Source organism: Onychostruthus taczanowskii, unplaced genomic scaffold, assembly GCF_017590055.1.
Source record: "Onychostruthus taczanowskii isolate IOZ18803 unplaced genomic scaffold, ASM1759005v1 scaffold207, whole genome shotgun sequence".
Classification (NCBI taxonomy): domain Eukaryota; kingdom Metazoa; phylum Chordata; class Aves; order Passeriformes; family Passeridae; genus Onychostruthus; species Onychostruthus taczanowskii.
The window spans coordinates 444521-468078 of NW_024499318.1; the positions used below are offsets into that span (position 1 = coordinate 444521).

Genomic DNA, 23558 nt, shown 5'->3' on the forward strand with positions numbered 1-23558 from the left:
CGGGGGGGCCCCGGGGCAGCGGGCCGGGCCCCGCGGGCTCCCGCGAGCGGGGCAGGGGGTCCCGCGGCTGCGCCCCCCCGAAGTGCTCCTTCAGCGTCCCTTGCATCGTACCGTGCTCCTTGGGGAAGGCGCCGGCGCCGTGCTCCAGCGGGGGAGGCGCGGGGAAGGGGACCCCGCCGTGCTCCCCGGCCGGCGGCGGCTGCGCGGGGAAGGGGACGCCGGCGTGCTCGCCGGGCACCGGGGGCGGCGGGGGCGTGGGGAACGGGACCCCCGCGTGCTCCACCGAGGGGGGCGGGGGGACGCCGTGGGGCAGCGGGAGCGGCGCGGGCGTTTCCTTGGAGAAGGGGTTGGCGTGATCCACCGACGGCATGCGGGGAGGGACCGGGTGATCCCTCGGGAAGAGGCCGCCGTGGTCCTTGGTGGCGGCGGGCGGCGGCACGGCGGGCGGCCCCACCGGGTCCCGCGGGAAGGGGCTCCCGTGCTCCAGGGGAGGCGGCGCGAGGGGCGGCGGCGGCGGCAGGCGGTGCTCGAAGGCGGAGCTGAAGTTGTTCGTTCGGAAGTTGTTGACGCTCTCCGGGAAGGGCGGAACGTGCTCCTTGTAGGGCGCCGGGAAGCCGCCCATGCCGGGCAGCTCCGAGGAGCCCGAGGGCCCGTTGTCGAAGGCGCTCCCGCCGCTGCTCAGCTCGAACCAGCCCGCCCGGCTCCCCTCGCGCCCGTGGCCCCGGCTGCCCTTGCCCAGCACCCGGATGGACTCCACGGTCTGGATGGGCTCCCCCGACATGCCCCGGCTCGAGGCGTTGTGGTAGCCCAGCGTCTCGATGGGGGCTCCCTTCTCCTCGGTGCTGTCGGGCAGGTCCAGGCAGGAGGAGGAGACGCGGGTCTCGATGCGGTAGTGCTCCTCCGGTGGCTGCGGCTCGCCCTTCACAGCCCCGGACAAACCCCCCACCTCACCGGAGCTGCTTTTGGCAATCTGCCCAAAGTGCTTCTCCTCGGAGGGCTTCCGAGAGGCGTTTTTGAGCATGTTCTTGAACTCCATGGTGGAGGTGGCGGAGATGGAGGAAGCCAAGGGCTTGTCCCCGCCGGCCGCGGGTGGTCGGCTGGCGGGGCTGGGGAGGGCGTTTTGGGGAGAGAAGAGCGAGCGGTGGGGAAGCGCGTGGGGCGAGTCCGAGTATTGCTTCTGCGGGAGGCCGGGCTTGGACAGGCTGCTGTGGTTGGAATCTGGCGTGAAGAACACGTCGTTCTTGCTGGGCGACGGGGACCCGTCCGAGGCGGAGTCCTTCCCCCTGCGGCCGTAGCTCCCAAACATCCCCGGGGACGAGGCCAGCGGGTCGCAGCTCTCGCTCTGATCCAGGAGAGACCTCACGGCCGGGGGGAAGGACGGCTTGACGCCGAACTCCTGCGACCGCTGACCGTAGCTGGACAGCACCGGCTGGTACTCTGCAGAATCGGGGAGTTTACTCGATTTCAGGATAGACTTGACCGGCTTCTTCTCCAGGTTCAGCATGGCCGAGGGCGGCGGGCCGGAGTAGTCGAAGTCACGGTAATCCTCGTCTTCTTGGAAAGATGTATCCGGGTAAAACTTCTCCTGGGAGGAGTCCATCAAGGAGGAGGGCATCTCCCTGCTGTCCACAGGTGGCTTGTACAGGCCGGCTGGGGACTCTCTGCCAAGGCCGAAGGGCCGGTAGCCGTGCGCGGAACTGGGAAGTTCTTGGGAATATCCATCATCCCGGCCCTGCAGAGGCGACCTTGTGCTGCTGGGAGTTGAAGAACCGGGGCTCATGATTTTTGACAGCAGGGAGATCGTGTCGACGTTGCTCGACGTTGGCTTGTCCATCATCTCGTCCTGGGTGGGCGTCCCGCTGCGCTCGTCGCGCACCGGCGTCCCGTCCACGTTGTCCATGGAAGTGCTGCTGGGACCACGCTGGAAGTCAGAGGTGTGACTCTCCGTTGCCATGCTGGACCCCAAGCTGCTGAGGATGGGAATATTCAAGTTCAGGCCACTGAAGCCAGGATTTCCCTTCAGGAAATTGTGTATCTTCATCTCCAAGCTGGGAGAAGGGGGTTCTGATTCCAGCTTGGCTTTTGAAATTTCAGAGGACTGACCCAGTGAGGTTTCTGTTGGCAAAAGGGAGGAAGGACTGGTAGGGTGGGAACTGGAAAATGCCAGGGAATTAGTTGGTGGTTTAAAACCAGAGCTTGACAGTGCTGGGGTATGTCCGACGGGAGCCTTGTTGACTGAAGTGGAGGAAACCTCTGCGGTGGTCGAGTTTGGAGAATAACCAAAACTTTTGGCTATAAAGGACTGCGGGTTGGAAGGAACATTCCTCCCCTTCAAGCACGGCACAGTTGTGTTGGCTGGCGATGCCGAGGTGCTCTGTGAGGCGGGTTCTCCTGACTGAACGGTGTTTCCAGCCACGCTCTGCAGCAAGGACGACAGCCCTGGAAAACAGAACTGCTGCATCAGGTACTGAGGGCAGGGGCAAATCACCCCAGGCCACTGCCATGGGAAAGGCCCCTATGTTGGCATTTTACACCCCCCAGTCTCCAGCCATGAAGAGGACTGGATTTTGCTGCACTGAGACTAGCACCCAGTGAGGTGCAACATTCCGCCAGAGGCTTGGATTGATCTACAAATATAAATTACACCATGGAGTCAGGTGGGTAGGAACTCGTCCTGGTCTGCAGCCAGGAGTGGGAAAACCTGCCCTGCTGGCCAGGTGACCGTGGCAAGGTGCCAGAGCAGGAGCACAATCTCTTGGTCTCCTGTCCTGTTCAGGGAATGTTCCAGATACGTGCGCTTCGGCCACAGCACAAGCAGGAAGTGCAGGGAAGTGACAGATCTCACTGGTCCGTGACACCCGTGCTACCTGAGAAAGACCATCCACACGTGCCAGAGACGTAAAACATTCCAGTGACGCTTTCCTCCCTCTGTTGTCACTTTAGGACAAGCAGAGCAGCACGTTTCAGCCTGGCCACTGCCCTCAGGCACCTGCCAGCCCTGCCCCCCAGCACCCACCCCAGTACCTTGCAGCGCTGGCGCCGTCTGAGTCTGCGTTTTGGAGAGAGCTGACAAAATGCTTTCCGGAGTTATCTCAACTTTGGAGAGAATATTTGCTAATGGATTCGAAGGAGCAGATGGGGTTCCCAGGACAGGAGTCTTCAGGCCACTGGTGAGAGCTGAGGGGCTGGTCGGGGTCCCCGGCGAAGGTCTCGAGGCGGGACTCACACCTGGGGCAGGAGCACACACCACTCACCTGTGCTGCTCTGGCAGCACACATGCTTCTGACTCAGGCTTCCCACAGGCATACAGACCCAACCAGACCTCTGAGAGCAGTAACTCACGTTTATTTTGAGGCAATTAAAGCTTTAAATGATCGCCCAGCTCCGTTAGTGCCCACGGCCTGGCTCAGCACTCACCTGTGCTCTTCATCACCGACGTCAAACTGCTCAAGATGGAGCTGATCTTGGCCAGGTCCACGTTGGCCAGGTTGGGTAAGGCAAGCGTCGGTGCCAGAGGGATGGGAGCTGTGCTCACCACCTTTGGAGCTGGGGGTGTTGGAGGGGCTGGGGCTGGTGTGGCCACTGTCCCCGAGGCTGTGGCAGCTGCAGCAGCCGATGGCACTGCTTTGGGGACACTCTCAGTCTTGGTGGGGGCCGGGGCTGGAGCAGCCTGTTTGTCCTTCCTCTCCTCCACTGCAGCAGAGAGGGGAAAACAAAAGCAGAAAGGTCACTCAGTTCCCCCCAAAAAGACTCAGGGAATATAAATTCTGATTCCCACAGATGTAAAAACGTCTTTGATAAGTGTTTTGGGAGATGGAAATGATCACAGTAGGACTGGGACTTCCTGGCCAGGAGATTCAAACCCTACAGCCCAGCACAGGCTTTGTGCCTCCCCCACATCCCAAATGAAGCTGGAGAAGGCTGGTTTGTCCTCTAATTCCCACAGGACCATCACATACCAATGATTTTAGACGTATCATCCTCCACATCAGAGAGCTCCATGTCCTCCACATCCCGATTATCTGTCGCAGGCTCTGGGGAAACCATCTTGCGGCCTCCGGCTGCTGGAGAGCGGGAGCTGTTCTCCTCCCCCATCCCCTGGAAAGGGGACTCGGAGCCCGTTGGAGATGGAGCATCCATGCTGGGAGAAGGGACAGGAGACTCCTCGGGGTCGGGAAGGGTTGCTTTCAGCTGGTCCAGCTTTTTCTTCAGATTGCTCACTCGGTTAGCAAATGTTTTATAGGCCTAAGGAAGGAAGGACACCAGACTGGGGATCTTTCATGCCTCAGTCACTTCCTTAAGGAAGCAACAAACAGCCTGAGAAAACCAATTCCAAATCCCTGGACCTTGCAGTGGTAAGAACTCAGCTTCTCCATGGGACTCACAGGGCAACAACCACAAAAAGCAGGGAGAATAAAACCTTTTTCCGCTGACTTAAAACAATTTTCATAATCCCTCCCACATTTTAACAAATGTTTTCTGCCCATTTGGAGCTTTTGGCAGGTTCTGGAGGGGGTTGGTTGTTTTAAAAACTTTACTACTGTCCTTCGCTCGTCTAGTTCTCACATAAATCCCAAGTTTCCAGAATTCAGGATTACTAACTGTAATTTTGCCCTGTTTAAGAATCTAGAGGGCATCCAACATTCCAGCAACACACACAAACTGTGCCTCCAACTGCTGGATTTTGAGAGCAGATCCTTGTCTCACCCAAAGCCTCCATTCTGCTCTCTTTGGGAACCACCCTTACACCAAACTTTTTAATTTGGGAACAGAGAGATGAGGCATTTTCCAGCCTCTGAGGTGCCCAGTGAACACAGGAAGATGCTGTTCCACCTGTGGAGGATCCAGAAAAGGCACACTTACATTTGCCACCACCTTGACTTCTTTGTACTGTGCCTCATAGAATATCCCAGCGTTCTCCAGCGCCTCGGTGAGCGAGGGGCCGTTCTTCACCTGCTTGTCCAAGCCATTGACAAATTCCTCCAGCTTTGAACTTGCTTCTTCAAACTCCTTGGAGAACTTCTTCCCTCCTGTTTTATCTGCAGGGAAATGAACACCATGGAAATGAGCCAAACCATGGAAGTGTGGCCTCAGTGGCAGCATCTGGGATGGGGGACAGTGGAGCTGCACACTCCCAGACCACCCTGGTCATCCACTGGGATCTGGCAAGGGATGGCCAGGGCATGGCTGCTGGCAGAGTGTTGGTTTTCAGACAGTTATTTGCTGAGCTCTGCATCTGAGAGTTCCCACAGAAATTCAAAAACCAAGATTTTTGGCTCCTGATTGCTGGTTCTTAACATCACTCTGAAATTTTGGCATTTTCCAGACATAAATTCTGACATTTCCCATCTTGACAGAACTGAGGAGCTCCCACAACACCTTTGGTGCCCTCAGGGCTTTACCTTTCAAGCACTTGAGTGTCTCAGTGCTGCAGACATCCACCCTCATCGTGGAGAGCTGCTTCTCCTTCAGCTCTATCTGATCTTCTGAGCGTTTGTACAGCAGCAGCTCATCGATGAGGGACTGGGGCTGGAAAAAAGCAAACAGGAAAAGCCTCCTCATCACATTCCAGGGAAGAGAAGCCCTGCCTCTGCTCTGGTTCCAGACTGCTTCCAAGTGAGAGCTAACCCAGGAACCACGTGGAGCCTGGGACTTTTAACCTCAAATCTCACAATGAGCAAACCTGGGCTCAGGCAGGGGCTGCAGTTCCACAAATCTCCTGGTTATGAGCAGGGACAGATCTTTTTTATTTACTCCCCATTTCACTCTACAGGTGCCTCTGCATTTCATGAACATGTCCCACTCTGGCAGGGGACTGAATTTAGACCAATTTCTTGCTACCTCAAACTCCTCTTCACGAGGATGTCCTGAGCTTGCCCAGACCCTCCCCATGGGTGTCACAGCCCCCATGTTACAGGTGTGGGTCACCCCACATGCAAACCCCAAGGTGGGGTCAGTGCCATGGGTCACTTCCACTCACAGACTTACTCGGAATTCAGCAACAATCTTGGACTTCAGAGCAGCTTTCGGGTTGGTGGAGGCTGTGGGGATAAAGGAAAATTGTGAAGAAATTAAGGAACTGCATCCCCATGGCAAGTCAGTCACAAAAGGCAGCCTAATAGAAGATATTTGAAGATAATTTCATGTGTTACCCAGCACATCCTCCCCTCCATGCATGTGTGCCTCAGTGCTCCAGGCTCCTGGCAGCTCATGGGACACGGACACGGCACAGCTGGGTTGGGACAGAGCTCAAAAAGCGACACTGCTGCTGTTTAACATGCTCTGAACATTTCCTGGGCACACCTTTTCCTCAGGAAGACAAGTCCCTGCAACAGTCAATCTAACAGCCTTATCCAAGGAGTCACAGCTCTCTGCAAGGAAGGGAATGTTATTCCCAAAGTGCCAGACCTGGAGCTGACAGGGAGCCCAGGTTTCCTGTGGGCAGGGCTTCCCTAGGGCATTTCCTAGGTCTGACCATGCTCAGAGCCTCAACAACTGTCACACCTGGGTACAGGGTGGGGGGAGAGTCCTGCTGGCAAGAGACTGAATCCATCAGATTCTGGACAAAACAGGAGAAACAGGAAAGAAGAGATGAGCTGATGAGAAGCAAAGCACTAAAACTCTCCATCCACGCTGGATACAGCCCAGCTCTGTCTGGGAAAGCAGCTTCTGGTTTGTTAAGCCCAGGAATAAACACTCCCCAACTCTTTTGATCTTCTGCTGTCACCCTGTGCCACTTATCACACCTGATGTCCCACATGTCACACATCACACCTGATGTCCCATGGTCACACCTGATGTCCCACACGTCACACCTGACATCTCACCACCCCTGTGGGGACCACTCAGGGTGTCGGTGCAACATGAGATCATTAAGGTCACTCTGTTATAACAAATTCTCTCCTGCTGGTCTGGGTTCTGTCACATCCTGTCCCTGCAGTGCCAGCTCCAGGTTCCTCCTCCCAGCCCAGCCTGCTGGGGCAGTTCCTGAGCATGAAGGGAATGTCCATCTCCTGCTTCTCTCTGTCTCCTCTCCATCTTTGACCAGACTAAGAGCAGTTTCCAAGAGGTTCCACCAGCTCCTTCCTCTCCTGTCCACAACCTCTGCTCTCACATCTTATTTTTGCCTCACTTCTTTTCTTTACAAAGTAATTTCCTACCAACACCTCCTTGGTGTGCACATCTTGGGGCCCTTGTGAGCCTGCAGGCTCAGCTGGCTCAGCCCACACTGGGCTCAGCCCTTCTGCTCCTCGAGCAGCCAATTTCTGCATTAGTGCACAGAGTTCACAGTGGTTCCTTACTTTGTGATTTCTTCCACGGCTTATTCGGTTTGTTCAGAGACTCTTTCAGCTGCTTCTGAGTTTTGAAAGTGGTACCTGGAAAACATTTCATTTTTGGCAGTCTGGCATTATGGGATTCCTGTCAAAATCTGGTTTTTGGTGCCGTACAGTTGCACGGTGAAAGAGTGAACAGAAATTTGTTTTAAAATACCTCGACCAACTTCCTTAGAGGAGCTGCTGGATGCCCAAGAGAACCTCAGTTTACTCAGGAATGCAGCAACCTGGGGGTGGTCTGCCATTTTTAAATCAAGTTTCTGTTTGCCCTTACACTAAGGCAGTTCAACAAAGTCACAGTAAAAAGGGAAAACACATGGAATCTAAAAATGAAACTCTTCAGGGAAGCTGTAATGGAATCAACATCAAACAGACAAGTGCTGCCCATTGGGAAAGCAGCCACAATACCTGATTTACCTGGAACCTCACAGACCTGTTTTCAAATTCCAGAAATGAGCCATTTCAGAGCAAAAAGCACAAAGGTCACTTCTCAGCATGCAACTCCCAGCTCAAGCCTGTCCTCGTGCCACAGCCCGACCCAAGACACCACATTCCTCCTGCTCTGATGGCCACTGACCCTCAGACCACACCTGAGGGCTTCCTGAGCACCTGCAGCTCTTAATGATGTGAGTAAAGCCAAAACCTGCACTGATTTCCACTGCTAATTAATTCCTGATTATAACCAACTCCACTGTCTCTCCCCTAAGGACTTGAGGACTCTTCACCCTCCAGCTTTGCTCCTGCCTCTTCCTACCCCACCAACACCATCAGTTAAACACTGAACATCACTGAACAGGACAAGGAGGTAGAGCCAGAGCACCCTGGACATGGAGGACCATTTCAGCCTCACGTTCTGTTTGCTCTCAGCTGGAGCAGCTCCAGCTCACGTGAAAGAATTCACAGCTGCCTTCAGAAAGGTACAAAAGAGGTAAAGCAGGAGAATCCAGCGCTGCTCATGTCCCACACCTGGCTATGTTACAGCCTGTGCCAGGTGCAAATGCCCCTCACTCCCCCCAGTGACCCCAGACTATTTCTACAACTTCAGCAAGCTCACGTGGCAGTTTGCAAGGTGAGAAATGCAAAGGGTAAGTAACTTACTCAGTGCTTCTTTCAGTGCCAAAATGGTTTCCTCAGGGTACACGTTTCTGTCCTCCCAGATTTTGAAGATTCTTTCGATGGATTTGGAAACTGATGGATCCCTGGAAGAGAAGAGTTCTTTACCCCCTGAGTGCAGGACACTGGTGTGAGGTTCCCTCACTCCACAGGATAATTTGACCCAAACCACCCCCCTGTGCAAATTAAAACCCAGCTCATGCCCACTCTGCAAATACACAGCTGTTCCAACAGAATCCTTTAAGTTCTGCTGACGTTTCTAGAACGTCTGAGATGTCAGAAGAAAAATTCCCCCTTTTTTGAGACACTCAGCCTGCCAACAGCCCGTTAGTTCATTACTCACTTCACTAATGAAGCAGCCTCAGGAAGCACCTCTGCAAAGGTGTCCCGAAAAACAATGGCATTTTTCCTCTTGCAGTTCTGTATGACATCATTGGCCAAGTAAAAAAGGTTCAGCCGATGAGGAAAAGCAGCTGAGGACAAAAGAAAATTGGGAGTCAGCATCAGACACAAGTACCACAACAGCCACACCTTGATCCCAGTACTTCAGCACTGCTTTTGGGAAAGTTTCTGAGTTTCCAAGGTCCAGCAGGCAAACCTTGAGGACTAGAGAGGACATCTTCAATTTACAAATGATCTTCAGACTCCCTCAGCTGTGCTTGCTCCTGTGACCCTCCTCACGTTCCAAAGCTCCAAAGTGAGCTACTTCATCAAACCCCTTCCTCCAGGGGTGGGTGGGTGAACTTGGGAAGCTCATCCACATGCAAATGATGGTAATGAGCTCCTTCATTTCACTAAAGGACACTGCCAAGGATTAAACCAGAGGAACAGTGCCAAGAGATGATGTTACTTCCCTCACCCATGTGTTGTCACCTCTCACCTGCCCATGTCACCCCTGGCTGCAGCCAGAACCAGTTTTTATCTACAGATCCCTCAATTCTCTTATCCTGCCCCATTTTCCAGTTGTCCCTACCTTGACAAAACCACTTCCCACAGCATGGCTGCACTTTGCAGCTCTCCTGTTCTCCAGGATTCCTCTCAGGAAGCTCAGCATCCTTCCTGGTCCAGAGCCCTGGGTGGGAGCTCACCCCTTGCTCACAGCCTGAAACATCTCCCAGCACAAACATCCCGTGCTGCCCTCCCAGTTCACAAGTGAGCAAAGTTCAAAAGCAAGATCCTGCCCAGAAGATCCTCCTCTGAGGGGAAGCAGAGCTGAGGACACAAGGCTTAGCTCAGATGGGTTCTCCAATCCCCACGGGCCGATGTCCTTAAGCCTCCCTGAGCTCCTGCCAGCAGCACCAGCTCTCCTGGCACTGAGCCCTTGAGCATCACTCCAGACTGGGGTGAGGAAGGGCACAGGGACAGAGCCCTTGGCAAGTCCCTGCTCCTAAAGCCCTGGCCCAGGACACACAGCAAAGGCCTGAGAGTCACTGCCAGCAGCTGCTCACCCCCAACTCTGCATGGAGCCCCAGCTCCCACATCCCAGGAGGAGCTTTTATCCCTGACCCTGCTCCTGTGGCCATGGACACCTCACAGAGCCCCAGTTCAGGAGTTTTTATCCCTGACCCTGCTCCTGTGGCCACTGCCACCTCACAGAGCCCCAGCTCCCAAATCCCAGGAGAAGCTTTTCCAGCACAGACTCAGCCAGCCAAGGACTTATGGCCAGAACCTGTTGCTCACAAGCTGTGCCCTGAACATGCTGACAGGACAGGCTGAGGTGGGTTTTCTGGAGCACGGCGTGCTCTGCCCCGAGGGCTGGGAATTCAGCTGGAGCAGGGCTGCACTCCTGGTGCTCCAAAACAATCTGCAGCCAGCTTTGCCCAAAATGCCAGCCTCGATAATCTCTCAGATCATCTCCCATTGGAATGGGGCTTCTGTGATTTAGTTAAACCCAGTGCTTGAGAGCCAATTCCCCTGCTGCTCACCCTCCATCCCAGAGACATTTCACCAGCAGACAGCAACGATTCCACATCTTAATAACATAAAATAGATTTCAAAGAATTATAGACCTTTAATTTAAGTGATGCAGCATCTACACAGCAGAAGGAAATCTGGAGTAGGGTTCCAGCCTGATGCTGACCATACAGAGCACCACTTGCCCAGAGCAAAGTTAGAGCCACAAGTTATAAACCAAGATACATCCACACCATAGAGGAGGAATGCTGGGTGAAGAGAAGCTAAGACATGATCCACAAAGAAAACCAAGTGTTTCTGGGTGCAAGATGCACTGGGCTGTATCCAGTGGGTGAACAGCTTAAACCAGTGAGGAAATGTGGGCAAACAGGAAACTGCAGAGCTGAGCCCACTCCAGCCCTGCCACCTGCTCCAAACCAGGCACAATGGCACCAACAAAAATGGCATTTCAGAGCCCATGGACATGTTTAACTCAATCACTCTGACCAAACCCTCCTGCAGGGACACAGGGATTCCCATCAGGAATTTCCCAAAGGTGGAGACACAGAGGAGTCCTTGCAGGAACATTCCTGTTGGGAAGCTCTGGCTGTGACCAGCATGGCTGGGAAGCAAGATGCCAAAGCAACAGCAACATGTCAAATAGCATCACCCCTGGTTTTCCTGAAAGGACACAATTCTGTGCCCCAGGAGCCCCAACCCCACCCTCACCAGGAGGATTTGATGTGTTCACAGGAGTTAAACATTTCCACACTCAGAAATGAACCCAGAGCCACCTGCACTTGCTGTGGCACCACATTCTCTGGGACAGGGACTTCCCACAGCGAGAGAACTGTGAGGTCCCTGGGGCAGAGGATGAAGGGAAAAGCAGGGAAAAAAATATGGAAGCAGGGAGTAACCAAAGAATCAGGGGCCAGAGCATGGCTGTGTCAAGGATTGGGTGAGTAGGATAAGATGTTTAAGGAGGGACCTGGATAAAAGGAGGGGTGTGGAGGTGAGATCCTTGAAAGAATCCCACAAAATCCAACAAGAATTCCAGGCTGGGGTCAAGGGGCTCAGGGCAGGAGGCAGCTGCAGACAGGAGCTGGGGCAGAAACAGGGCATCGAGGACCTGCAGGTGGGAACAGTTCAGTGGCTTTTGATGAGCTTGGCAAGGGGGAAGGAGGGATGGAAGAGCACTGAGGGCCTCAGAAGAGGCAGGACAACTGGGAGAAGGCCACGTCCAGAGGAGCTGGCACATCCCAAGGAGAGATGGGCTGGATTTTCTTTGGGAAGCATGCACTTGGAGCAGAAAGGGAAGAGCCCCAAGGATGATGCCACAGTGCCAAGGGGGTTCCAAGGGAGGAGGACTTCCAGGAGGACCCAGGACCCTTCCTCCAAAGCTCTCACTTTCCTCTCCTCAATTCCATGGAGTACAGACAAAACAGATCAAACTCTGGGCAAAGAGGATCTTCTGCATTCTGCAGAAGATAGTAAAACCAACTTTTCCAATTTCCCAAAAGGTTCAGCACACAACAGATCGACACTTTGGGATGGGAATGTTATCTCCGTGTCCCTGCCAAGCAAAGCTTCCTTGAACTCCCACAAGAAGAGTCAAACCTTCCCACGGCCGCAGAAATAACTTTGCTGCGCTGAGCCTTTTGCCAACACCAACCTTCTCCCTCCAGGTCAGGGATGGGCACTGCAAACCCCTGTCTGTGCCCAGCCCAGGCTGCTCCAGCCAGGCAGGGCACACAAACAGGTCCTCGAGCCCCCGAAGTGCTGCTTCAGGAGATCACGGATTCAGGAGGACAAAGGTGCCACCACTGAGGCGCAGGTTGTGCTCCTCCAAGGATGACAAGGTGATGCACACGGGACAAGAGGGAACGTTTTCAAAGTAAAAGGGACAGATTTCGAATAGGCGTCAGGAAGGAATCCTTCCCTGGGAGGCTGGTGAGGCCCTGGCACAGGCAGCAGAGACCAGCCGTGCCTGCCCTGTCCCTGCAAGGCTCCAAGGCCAGGCTTGGAACAACCCGGGCTAGTGGAAGGTGTCCCTGCCCACGGCACTGGGCTTTAAGGTCCTTTCCAACCCACACTAGCCCAACCCCGCTCCGCGGCCGGTCCCCGAGTGCCCGCTGCGGGCTCGCCGCCGATGGCGGAGCCGGAACCTCGGGCCGGGCCCGCACCGGCTGCGCCCCCGTTGCGCCCCGGCCGCCCCCCGGCCCCGCACTCACAGCGGCGCAGCCACTTCATCCAGTGGTACACGATGGTGCTGTGGTGCCGCTTGTTCTCCAGGCACCACGAGGAGAGGCCCTGGATCGACTCCATCGTGTTGGTCACCGCCTGCAGCTTCCTGTCGAGCGAGGCCTCGAGCGCGCCGGCCGCGGACGAGGCGGCGGCGGCCGAGGAAGAGGAGGAGGACGAGGAGGCCCGGCCGCCGCCTCCGCCGCCCGCCGCCATCTTCCCGCGCTGCTCGCGGCCGGGCCGCGCGGGGGGCGGCGCCCATCTCTTCCTGGCCGTGAGGGGGGCGGAGGGCGCGGGCACCGCGCGAACATAAAAACGGAGTTTATGCCGTAAATCCCGGAATCGCTGAGCTTCGAAAACACTTCTGAGTCCAGCCCGTGACCGATTCGCACAGAGCGCCACTTCCAGTGGCTCCTTGGACACAACCAGGGATGGGGATTCGAAGGAATTCCCCCATGTCCAGTCTGAACATGGCCGGACCGCCCTCAGCACAGCTTGGAGAAGAGGCGAAGTGGCTCCTGCTCCCCTCACAGCTCCCCGTCCCTTTCCTCAACAAAGCCAAACACAGAGGCATCGTCATCCTTTACCTCCCTTTACCCAAAACCACGCTGCGGCGATTTGTTTTAAAAAATATGTCTTTAATGGGGGTGCTGAGGAGAGCGAGGCCTGGCTCGGGGGCTGCGGGGCAGGAGCGGCTCAGCGGCTCAGTCCGTGGACTCGAGCACGGACTCGCTGAGCGCCAGGTCCCAGTAGTGCTCGGCGCTGTGCTTCTTGAAGTGCTCCCGCGCCATGTTCTCCGTGGGACACTGCTTGAACTTCATCTCGCCGAAGCTGCGATCCTTCGCCGTGCCCTGCCGGGACACGAGGGGTGACACGGCCACCCCAAATCCCACCCGGCTCCAGGGGACGCGGGCAACACGGCCATGGTTTTGTCAGGCTACAGCTCAAGGAAGAGTTGGAGCCCACCTCAGCCCCGTGCTGGTGTGGAGCCAGCACGACTCACCTCCCAAACCAGAGAGCATTTGTTTGTTTTCTTCACGGACTCCTCGTCAGACTCGTCATCATCTGGAAAAACCCCGCCAATAAAGTTCATTTAGCCCCGGAGGTGGAGCAGGACTCCCCCCTCTCACAGCAGCACAGCATTGCTCACCCTCTCCCTTTGTGTTTGACGTCTGCTCGTCCCACTTTATTCGATGCAGCATGAGACGTTTGAATTTCTTCTGTGCTTTCGGGCCTGTGGAAGAATCAAGACTCAACGTTCACAGAAAATCTCTTAACCTGCAGCTGGCAGAGGTTCCCTTCCTCATGGAATGATCCTGGTTTTCTGGATTACTGCGCTCTGCAGTCACTGCTAACCCCGTTAACGATGTAATTAAAGGAGTTTCTAATTGCCTCACTTCCTTGTCCTTCCCTAACCCTGTCACCAATTTCCATAGCAATTCCTGCTGGAGGCAAGCTCCGGAATGCTCTGTGGTGACCCAAGCCTGCCTAGAAGGCCTCACCTCCTTCTACCACCACCACATTGACATCTTTGTGCAGAACCACCACTCCTGTGAGGTACAGCTGCCCAGCGTTCGCTTCAATTTTGAATTTTTTTGCTGGATTGCTCAAGTTTCGGACCCTAAGGGTAAGATAAAAAAAAAATCAAATATTTGTAGAAAACCAGAACTGAGAGGTCCCTCTGCCCCAAGCTCACCTGTGAGCTCTCTCTGAGCTCACTCACCTGTACACAGCTATGTGAACTCCCTGGGAAACATCTTCCTTGAGCTTTTTCACCTTCTTGGCTTTCCTCTGCTCCGCCGTGAGCTTCCTTGCTGCGTTTGCTTCCTCGTGAGCCCTGCGAACAAACAGCACTGAAAAGACCAGTCCTAAACAAAACACCAGCACTAGATCTACCCAAAAATGTCCCGAAATCTCACAGTACAAGGTGCCACCTACTTCTGCCTCTTGGCCATCTGTGCTCGAACATGAGCTTCCACCTTTGTTGGGTCCTGGACAGCTTCTGTGCCCAGCACCCGCATCAGGTTGGAAATCCTCACTGCAAGGAAATGGAAGAGGTGCTGGGAGAGCTCCTGTTGGCCATGGCAACAGGAGAGGCTCCCACTGGACAGCTTTTCCCCACCAGAATATTTGTACACACATAAACCCAGTGTTTTTACTGGGATTTCAGATCCCTGCGATCCCACCACGGCCGTGCTGCTGTCAGCATTCCCAACGCATCCATTCCTGCCCAGGGCCTGGCTGTCACTCACCTTTGGGCTCTGGTGGTGGCATCAGGCCCAGCCTGACCTTCTCCTGCAGCTCCTTCTGGGCTTCTCGCCGTGTCTGGCGCCGTAATTTCTTCTGCTCTTTCTTTGTTAAATACACACCCAGGGTCACCGGCGTGTCGCTGTCCACTGGCAGGGAAATGAGACCATCAGGAACGTGCCCTGGAGGATCCAGGGGGACACAGGCAGTGCCACACGGAGGCGTTGGGGCTGCTGGAGCAGCCAAACCCCCCAAGCCAGGGCCATACCCGGGGGGTTGAGCTGGGCAGGGTGCTCCACCAGGTTGGTGATCCCGAAGTACTCGTCCTTCTTTGAGGTCGCGCCGCCTTTTCTAGAAAGGAGAGAGTTGGGCATCATGGCAGAATTCCCAGCACCAGTTCCTGCACAAATCCCAACCCAGAGCTCCGTGGGCTGAAGGAGACCCACGGTGGTGTTAATGTGCAGGTGTCTCCCCCCATTTTGGGGTTCAGAAGCAGGGCCCCACATCCATCGTGAACACCACTTGTGCAGAACGCTCGTGCTTGGAAATAAAACCAAACTTCCCCAACTTTGGGCTAAAATATCCCCCCAACTCCACAGCAGCTGCTTACTACAGCCCCCAGAGAAACTTTGGGAGCAAACCCAGTGCCTGGATCTTGGAGATGAGAGGTGGAATTCGATGCTCAAGCACGAACATCTGGCCTGATTTCCCACGTGCTTCCCAGAGCACGGTGAAGCTCGGGAATTCCTGCTGTGGCAGAACCATCAACACCTGGAAATACTCACAAATCCAGGCCATTGGGGATGATGTAGGAGTCCCACCACTCAATCTCTGGGATCTCCCCCTCCTTTAGCTCCTTCTTAGGGGTGATCAGAGCCAATTTGGTGGAAGTGTGAATCCCAGTTTTCCTGGCAGCCTGGGAGATCTCTGCCTGCAGCTTTTCTAGCTGAGCCTGAGAAGGAAGATGGAACAGAAAAGTCATTCCAAAACAGCAGAACCTCTGTGAAGAGCTGAACATGAATCACCTGCTGATTTATCTGGGTTCTCAAACAATCTGAAGGAGACTGAAAGAGAAACCACACAGCATGTGATGGCAAGGGGAAGCTCCCAAGCCTGCCAAAACTCTGCTCTTGTTCCTGAGCCTTTCAGGACCATGGAACATTCCCAAAGAAACATCTCCCTCTAGGGACTCTATCCCTGGACTTTTTCTCTCCCCTTCTCCCCAACAACTTGGAGCATTTTAACAAAATTCCTTTAAATCTACACTTCTGAGTTGATCACTCAGCCAGAAAGAGATCTGTTCTCCTGGGAACTTTCAGTGTTTTGTCAAAAAAAGGAGATTTTACCCTTCCACAGGTGAAGACAGTGGTGTGAAAACCCTTTACACACACAAGTGCTAACTCGGGCACACGCCATCCCAACAAAAATGGGAGTTTTAAGAAAAAAGTTTCAGGTGATTTGACTGGAAAAGTTCTGATTCAAAGCCTCCCCAGGTCACTTCCCAGCCTAGGAGAGGAGAATCCCCTCCTACCCATGCTCTCATCAGCAGGACAAGACCTCTGATACCTTTGTTCTCAACCTTTGAGCAATTTTCTCAAATTTGCCTTTTTCATGGAACTTAAAGGTGCGTTTCTGCCGCTGGGCCGGGGTTATGGAGACCCGGGGGTCAAAGTAGGTGTTTGACTCCATGTCTTCTGAGGGCTTTTCCTTGAGCTGCTGCTTGAACTGCTCTCTTTTCACAGCTCTGATGTTGGCCTTCAGGGTGGGCATGCGGTGGGTCAGCTCGATCTCCTTCCCGCTGGCATCCACCGTCCGGCCCTGCTCATCCAGGATCAGAGGTGTTGGCTTGGTCTGATCCTTCAGCTCCACTTTCCTGGGGGGCAGAACAAGATATGTTGCATTCAAATGTGAACACAGCACTAAATCAAAAGGAATTTGAGATTATTTCCATGGTTTCTATATTTTAACAGCTCATCTGTACTGCCAGAAGGGACTCCAACCTTATGTGCACAATTGGGGAATCTCAGCCAAGGAAGGAGGAATCTCCATTTAATTTTTAATATAAAATTTGTTCCTTCAACAGCAGTTAAAGCCATTACTGGTGAACAGCAGCACTCTGCCCAGCCCCTGCCTGGCACTGGGGTTCACCCCGGTACTCACGGCGGCGCGATGCCCATGGCGTGCAGGTTGGCCAAGCCCACCATGTTGGCATTGCCAATGAGGCCTGGTTTCAGGGCCAGCTGAGCCTGGATCCGGGCCTGCAGCTCTGCAGCCTTCCTGGCCTTCTCGATGGCATCGTTCATGAAGGTGGCTGCCTGCGAGGGCTGGATCGTGTTGCCGATGGGGAGCCGCTCCGATTGGGACGAAGAAGAAATTTTGGGCTGTGGACACAGAAGGAAGTTTTGTTCCATGCCCCTTCCAGCAGACCCAGGCCAACATATCACAGCTGAACCAGGGGCAAGGGATGTGTGGGATTTGCCTGTTACCTGTGGTGTTGGAGGGCTGATGAAACTCAGCTGCTTTTTCCTCTCTTCAATCTGTCGGGTGGCTGCCTCCATCATTTGTTTGATCTGTGGGAAAGCAGACAGTGAGTTTTCCTTTCCCATTGGGAGATGACTGCTCTGTTTGGGGTACAAGTTAGGATAAACCCTACACCCTGTGGGGACATGGCCCAGCTACTGACCTGGAGCTTAGTCAGCATCCCTGGGCTCTCAGATGGTGGGCCTGGAATGACTTCAGGCTCATCCTCAACCTCCTCAAACCGTGGGATGCGCCGTTTCTTGACACCAGAGGACTCCTTGGACACCTCAGAGTCATCACCAAACACATCCTAACGTAAGGAAACAGCAGAAAGCTGTGGTTAGAACAGAGTGTTCTCTCCCAGACCAGGATTTGAGACGAAAAACCACCAGCATGTCTCAGCTCCGGCTCCGTAACGCAGAATTCCGGGGTGGCACGTGCAGGCTGAGCCCACGACCAGCCTGGGCCCTGCTCCCCCACCAGAGAAACACCAGTGAAGTCCATGCAAGAGGAGACATCACAGGGATGAGCCTGCCTAACAGCACCACTGCTCTCTTGGCTGCTCAGAGGGGGGGACTGGCACTGAGGAGATGTAAGGTGTCAGCGACATGGAAAGATAGAAAAAGCCTGCCCAGAGCTGATCTGACTGGGATAAAAACATTTCCACGTCTTCCACCAACTTGAGAGGGTTTGGTGAAGGAATCTGTGCTGTCCTACCAAGCAGTCCTCCCAAAAGGGAGGATGTGGCCCTGGACCCAGGGAGTGTTGGGACACCTGCAGCATTCCCTCACACTCCAGAGAAGCACAGCTCAGAGAGCACATGGAGCAATGGCCCTGCTGATGGGCCTTCAGCAGCCTCAGGTCACCAAACAAAAGGCACATTTTCCACAGAGCTCTGCTCAGGCCCAGCCCAGCAGCTGTGGATTCCATCATCAGTGCCTGGTTTGTGTGTGGAAACCTGGATGTGTCCGTGCCGTGGGTTACTGTAGTGTGTGTGTCAAGGTGTTATTTGAAAAGAAAATATACACACCGGTTGGGAGCGTTAGTTGCAATCCCTTCTTCACTACAACGGTTCATATCCTACAAGGACACTTCCTCAGCCACACAGGTACTTCTTGGAAAACCTACAAGTTCAAGAGAAAGGACTTGCCCATAGTATAAAGTGTGGAAACTTTACGTTCAGTTCCTGACCTTCCCAAGCCATGACCTACCCCAGAGTGAACCGAGGAGCGGCAAGCGGCCCTGGGAACCATCACTGCCCGACGCTCTGGGGGCTGCAGGTGCCAGGAGAAATCCCTCTCCACAGCCTGTGCTGGGGCAGGGTCAGTCAGTCTGCAAGTGCTGCCATGGCCTGACCACCTCAGAGATGTCTGTGTTCCTGCAGGGTCCAGACAGACCCAGAGCAAGATGGACGAGTTCCAAGAAATGGGATTCCAGAGAAGAGCGAGGATTTGGCAGGAGGAACACCTCTCTCCATGCCAGGAGCCAAGAGAAGGAGGATCAGTTTCTGCTGTTGCTGCCTAACCCAACTTCTGGCTCAGCCAGGAACACCAGCAGAGCTCAGGCCAGACACCCCTGTGGCTTCACTGGGGAAGGGTCCTGTGCTGCAGCCCCAGCCCTGCTGCTGCTGCCATCACAAATCCCTCTGCCAGTCAGAGATTTCTCTGCCATCACAGATCCCTCTGCCAGTGAGAGATCCCTGGGGCCATCACAAATCCCTCTGCCAGTGAGAGATCCCTGCTGCCATCACAAATCCCTCTGCCAGTGAGAGATCCCTGCTGCCATCACCAGATCCCTCTGCCAGCACCTGCTCTCCCCAGCAGGCTGTCACCACACTCCTGCCATCATCAAGTGGTGGCACTGCCAATGTCCCCACGTCTGCCATGCCCAGGGGAGCACTTGGACCTCCAGCCCCACTCAACCCTCACATTCCCACAGGCCCAGGGACCAGCTCAGCACCCACTGCCATGGAGGGAAGAAAAGAAGTTCCTAGAGGAAAATGGGGAGTGGAGGAAGCTTGTCCCAGCACTCCCAAAGAGATCAGATCCTGAACAGGACTGCTCTGGCTCACCAAGGTTCAGTGCTGACTACAAGTGTTGGGGAAACCCAGACTGCCATAAAATAGGAACCTCAGAAGAGTGAAAGGAACATCACTGTGAGTAGGAGCAGCAAGGAGAGGGCCTGTCAGACTTGGCAGAGTGATGGCAAAATGGAATTCTACAGGATGGTGAGAAAAGTCCTCAAGAGAAGACAGGAAGTGAAAACAGCTTTGGATGCACAAGCCTTCCAGCATCCCAGGCAAGGGAGAAACACCAGAGCAATGGAATCCCAGCTGGAATCAATCCTGTGCTAGGACAGGAGTTGCCAAAAACCACCTATTGTTGATTCTGGGTGGGAGAAAGGGGATGGAAACCCACCAGATCATCCAGCACAGAGCCCCAGGTGCTGCGTCAGAGCACAGGGAGCGATGGGACGTCACTGGGAGCAGCTCTCCCAGGCTCCAGATAAAGATACAAGCACAAGGAGCACGGAGGAGAAGGGAGATGGATCCCCATGGATTCATCCAGCAGCCTAAGACAAAGCCAAAGCCAGGCTTCCACCTTGGCTTTGGGAAAGAGAACCTCAAGGTAAAGGCTCCCACACTTCATCATGGAGAGGAGTCGTTTCTCTTGAACGTTCTGAGCTGTACCTCTCTGGAAGAGGAGAGTGTGCCAGAGCACCAGTGCTGCCTCCAGGCCACCCAACCATAGGAAAAAGCCAATCAATAATCAATAATTAATAATCAATAATCACCTTGAGCTCCCGCTTCCGGTTCCGGTCGCTGTTGGATTTGGAGTGCCGGGAGCTTCGTCCTTCCTCCACTGCCTCAAAGAGCTTGTCTACAAATCTCAGGGTGGAGTCATCCAGGAAGGGTTTAAGGTGGTCTGCAAAAGAGGAAAATCCCATCAGCGCAGAATTCTGAGCTCGAGGTGGGCAAGAGGATGGAGAATCCAGAGATTCCATGGAGATAACCCACAGAGATTCCTTGGAGAGAACCCACAGAGATTCCATGGAGAACACACAGAGATTCCATGGAGAACACACAGAGATTCCATGGAGAACACACAGAGATTCCATGGAGAACACACAGAGATTCCATGGAGAACACACAGAGATTCCATGGAGAACACACAGAGATTCCATGGAGAACACACAGAGATTCCATGGAGAGAACCCACAGAGATTCCTTGGAGAGAACCCACAGAGATTCCTTGGAGAGAACCCACAGAGATTCCTTGGAGAGAACCCACAGAGATTCCTTGGAGAGAACCCACAGAGATTCCTTGGAGAGAACCCACAGAGATTCCTTGGAGAGAACCCACAGAGATTCCTTGGAGAGAACCCACAGAGATTCCTTGGAGAGAACCCACAGAGATTCCTTGGAGAGAACCCACAGAGATTCCTTGGAGAGAACCCACAGAGATTCCTTGGAGAGAACCCACAGAGATTCCTAGGAGAGAACCCACAGAGATTCCTAGGAGAGAACCCACAGAGATTCCTAGGAAGATGGAAACCACTTGAATTGAAGTGGGATTCAAGTCTACAAACACAGGGAGGCCTGGAAGCCTCTGGGATCTGTGGATCATCTTGTCAGGAGCTTTAAACTAAAGGATTAAGGGAGAAGCAAAGCAGGGCTGTAATGGGCAAAACAAGCATAGTAGAAAAATTACCTTTTACACTTCCTTGAATAAGGAATTAATTTTTATTTATGAGACTTTTTAACACATCCCAAGGCCTCCAGTTGAGTCTGCTCTGACAGATTCCCCCTCCTCACCTCAGGGAGGCTGACAGAACCCCCCTGTGCCCCTGCCCCTCCACCCTGGCCAGGTCTGGGGCTGTTTTCCATTACCATTTCCAGTTCCTTGGATGAGGAATTAACTTCTACTTGTGTTTTTTAACCCATCCCAATCCCTCCAGCTGAGTGTGGCCTCACAGATTTTCCCCTCCACACCCCACAGAGACTGAGAGAACCCCCCTGTGCCCCTGCCCCTCCACCCTGGCCAGGTCTGGGGCTGTTTTCCATTACCATTTCCAGTTCCTTGGATGAGGAATTAACTTCTACTTGTGTTTTTTAACCCATCCCAATCCCTCCAGCTGAGTGTGCTCTGACAGATTCCCCCTCCTCACCTCAGGGAGGCTGACAGAACCCCCCTGTGCCCCTGCCCCTCCACCCTGGCCAGGTCTGGGGCTGTTTTCCATTACCATTTCCAGTTCCTTGGATGAGGAATTAACTTCTACTTGTGTTTTTTAACCCATCCCAATCCCTCCAGCTGAGTGTGCTCTGACAGATTCCCCCTCCTCACCTCAGGGAGGCTGACAGAACCCCCCTGTGCCCCTGCCCCTCCACCCTGGCCAGGTCTGGAGCTGTTTTCCAAGCCCAGCTCTGGACATACCAGCTGCTTTTTTCTTGTCCATGCCCTTGCCCACGCAGTTGAGTGCTGCAGTGACCACGGTGGGCTCGGAGAAGCCCAGCACACGCTTCACCGTCTTCTCGATCCATGGCTTCAGCTCGTCCAGCTCGCGCTTGGACAGCGACATCTCTGCTCCTGCTGCAAGGAGAAACAGCAAACAGGGCCCTGGCTGTCATCCCCTGACACAAATGGATCTCTCTGAGATGAGATTTTGGAGAAATGTGTCGCATTTGAGGCAGCCCTGCTGCGGTAGGTGGTGTAAAATCAGTAGGGTGGTTTCTGTGGTGGTGCTGGGAACTGAAAAGTTTTAATAAAAGGCAAAATAACAAAGCTCTTTATAGGAAAAACTCCAGCTAGGGGCAAGAGGCTCTTAATAAAACACCCCATAAAAGCAATTAGTTGCTTTCTTCTCTTCTTTTTCTAGTGAATTGCTCAGAAAAGACCTTTTGGCAATTAGTTCCTTTGTTCTCTTATTTTTCTCATTAATTGCCTAGACAAGACCTTTTGCCTTCTGTCCTTAAGTTTGAGGTGAAGTCCCTAAAGTCTTATGAAGTGTCCTTTTACCTAACAGAAAAAAGAAACTTTGGGGCTTTTTTCCCTTTTTTTAGGAGAAAAGGATAATTTATTCACTTCATCAATTGGAGGAGGCCCATTCCCACAATCAGCTCCATGGGTGGGAGAAGCCCCGGGGGTCCTGGGGGGTCAGTTATCCATCCTGGGAATGGGGTCAGTTATCCTTCCTGAGATAGGGAATGGGGTCCTGGGGTCAGTTATCCATCCTGGGAATGGGAATGGGGTCAGTTATCCTTCCTGGAATAGGGAATGGGGTCCTGGGGTCAGTTATCCATTGTGGAAATGGGAATGGGGTCAGTTATCCTTCCTGGAATAGGGTCCTGGGGTCAGTTATCCATCCTGGAATAGGGAATGGGGTCAGTTATCCTTCCTGAGATAGGGAATGGGGTCCTGGGGTCAGTTATCCCTCTTGGAATAGGGAATGGGGTCCTGGGGTCAGTTATCCCTCTTGGAATAGGGAATGGGGTCCTGGGGTCAGTTTTCCCTCCTGGAGCTGGGAATGGGGTCAGTAACCCCTCCTGGGAATGGGGTCCTGGGGTCACCCTAACTCACAGCCCCTGGTTTCAGGTCCATGAGCAGTTCCAGGAGGTGGCTGCTGCTTCCTGCAGGGCCTGGGCTCCCTCCAGAGCCTGGAAACCTCTGCAGGTTCTGCTTTGCCTGGCAGCTTCTTTAGAGACAGGTTCAAATAGAGCCCAAACCCGGATCCTGGCGTTTCCCCCACGAGGTCTGAGCCTGCAGAGCCTAAGGGCAAGCAGATCTAACAAATCACAGCCCCGACACACCAACAGCTCTGAGAAAGTCCGTGACAAATAATAACAAACCCCCAAACTCGTGCAGTTAGAGCCGGTTCAGCCTCCACACGAGCACAGCTCCAGCAAGAGCTGCCGGGGAAGCAGCAGCTTCACCTCACGGCGGATCCGGTGTCACACCGGGACCAGAGCACAGCCACCGTGGGGAGCAGCTCCAGCACCCGCAGCGCCGGGGAAACACAACCCCCGGCGCCCACATCGGCATCAGTGAACGCGGCCGAGCACCGCCGGCCCGCGCCGGGGTTCCGCCGCCTGCCTCGGCCTCACACGGACGGACGGACGGACGGACGGAGCTCCCGCCGAGCCCGCTGCCGCGCACCCCAGCGGCCCCGCTGGGCCCGGCCTGCCCCGCTGCCGCGGAGCTCCGCCCGGAGCCC

At 54.3% G+C, this 23558-nt stretch overlaps 2 protein-coding genes across 3 annotated transcripts in view; both read right to left on the bottom strand.

Annotated features, from left to right (window-relative positions):
• RPRD2 (regulation of nuclear pre-mRNA domain containing 2) overlaps positions 1-12823 on the bottom strand; it is a 14149-nt gene extending 1326 nt beyond the window's left edge. The window contains exons 1-11 of one of the 2 annotated variants that reach the window (XM_041403922.1): positions 12572-12823; positions 8791-8920; positions 8433-8533; positions 7302-7376; positions 5989-6041; positions 5403-5529; positions 4864-5039; positions 3960-4245; positions 3418-3693; positions 3025-3228; positions 1-2439 (exon numbers count right to left, since the gene is read on the bottom strand). In XM_041403922.1, the coding sequence (XP_041259856.1) occupies positions 1-2439; positions 3025-3228; positions 3418-3693; positions 3960-4245; positions 4864-5039; positions 5403-5529; positions 5989-6041; positions 7302-7376; positions 8433-8533; positions 8791-8920; positions 12572-12797 (4093 nt within the window). In that variant the 5' untranslated portion in view covers positions 12798-12823. The remainder of the gene's footprint in view (positions 2440-3024; positions 3229-3417; positions 3694-3959; positions 4246-4863; positions 5040-5402; positions 5530-5988; positions 6042-7301; positions 7377-8432; positions 8534-8790; positions 8921-12571) is intronic. The other variant, XM_041403923.1, reaches the window with a different exon arrangement.
• A 375-nt stretch (positions 12824-13198) lies between these two features.
• Positions 13199-23558, bottom strand: part of PRPF3 (pre-mRNA processing factor 3) — a 10648-nt gene continuing 288 nt past the window's right edge. The window contains exons 2-16 of the mRNA XM_041403941.1: positions 21782-21937; positions 20142-20272; positions 17512-17658; positions 17315-17398; positions 16989-17209; positions 16395-16701; positions 15614-15780; positions 15097-15179; positions 14834-14977; positions 14520-14619; positions 14305-14418; positions 14084-14202; positions 13732-13815; positions 13585-13646; positions 13199-13432 (exon numbers count right to left, since the gene is read on the bottom strand). Coding sequence (XP_041259875.1) covers positions 13286-13432; positions 13585-13646; positions 13732-13815; positions 14084-14202; positions 14305-14418; positions 14520-14619; positions 14834-14977; positions 15097-15179; positions 15614-15780; positions 16395-16701; positions 16989-17209; positions 17315-17398; positions 17512-17658; positions 20142-20272; positions 21782-21926 — 2055 coding nt within the window. The 5' untranslated portion in view covers positions 21927-21937 and the 3' untranslated portion in view covers positions 13199-13285. The remainder of the gene's footprint in view (positions 13433-13584; positions 13647-13731; positions 13816-14083; positions 14203-14304; positions 14419-14519; positions 14620-14833; positions 14978-15096; positions 15180-15613; positions 15781-16394; positions 16702-16988; positions 17210-17314; positions 17399-17511; positions 17659-20141; positions 20273-21781; positions 21938-23558) is intronic.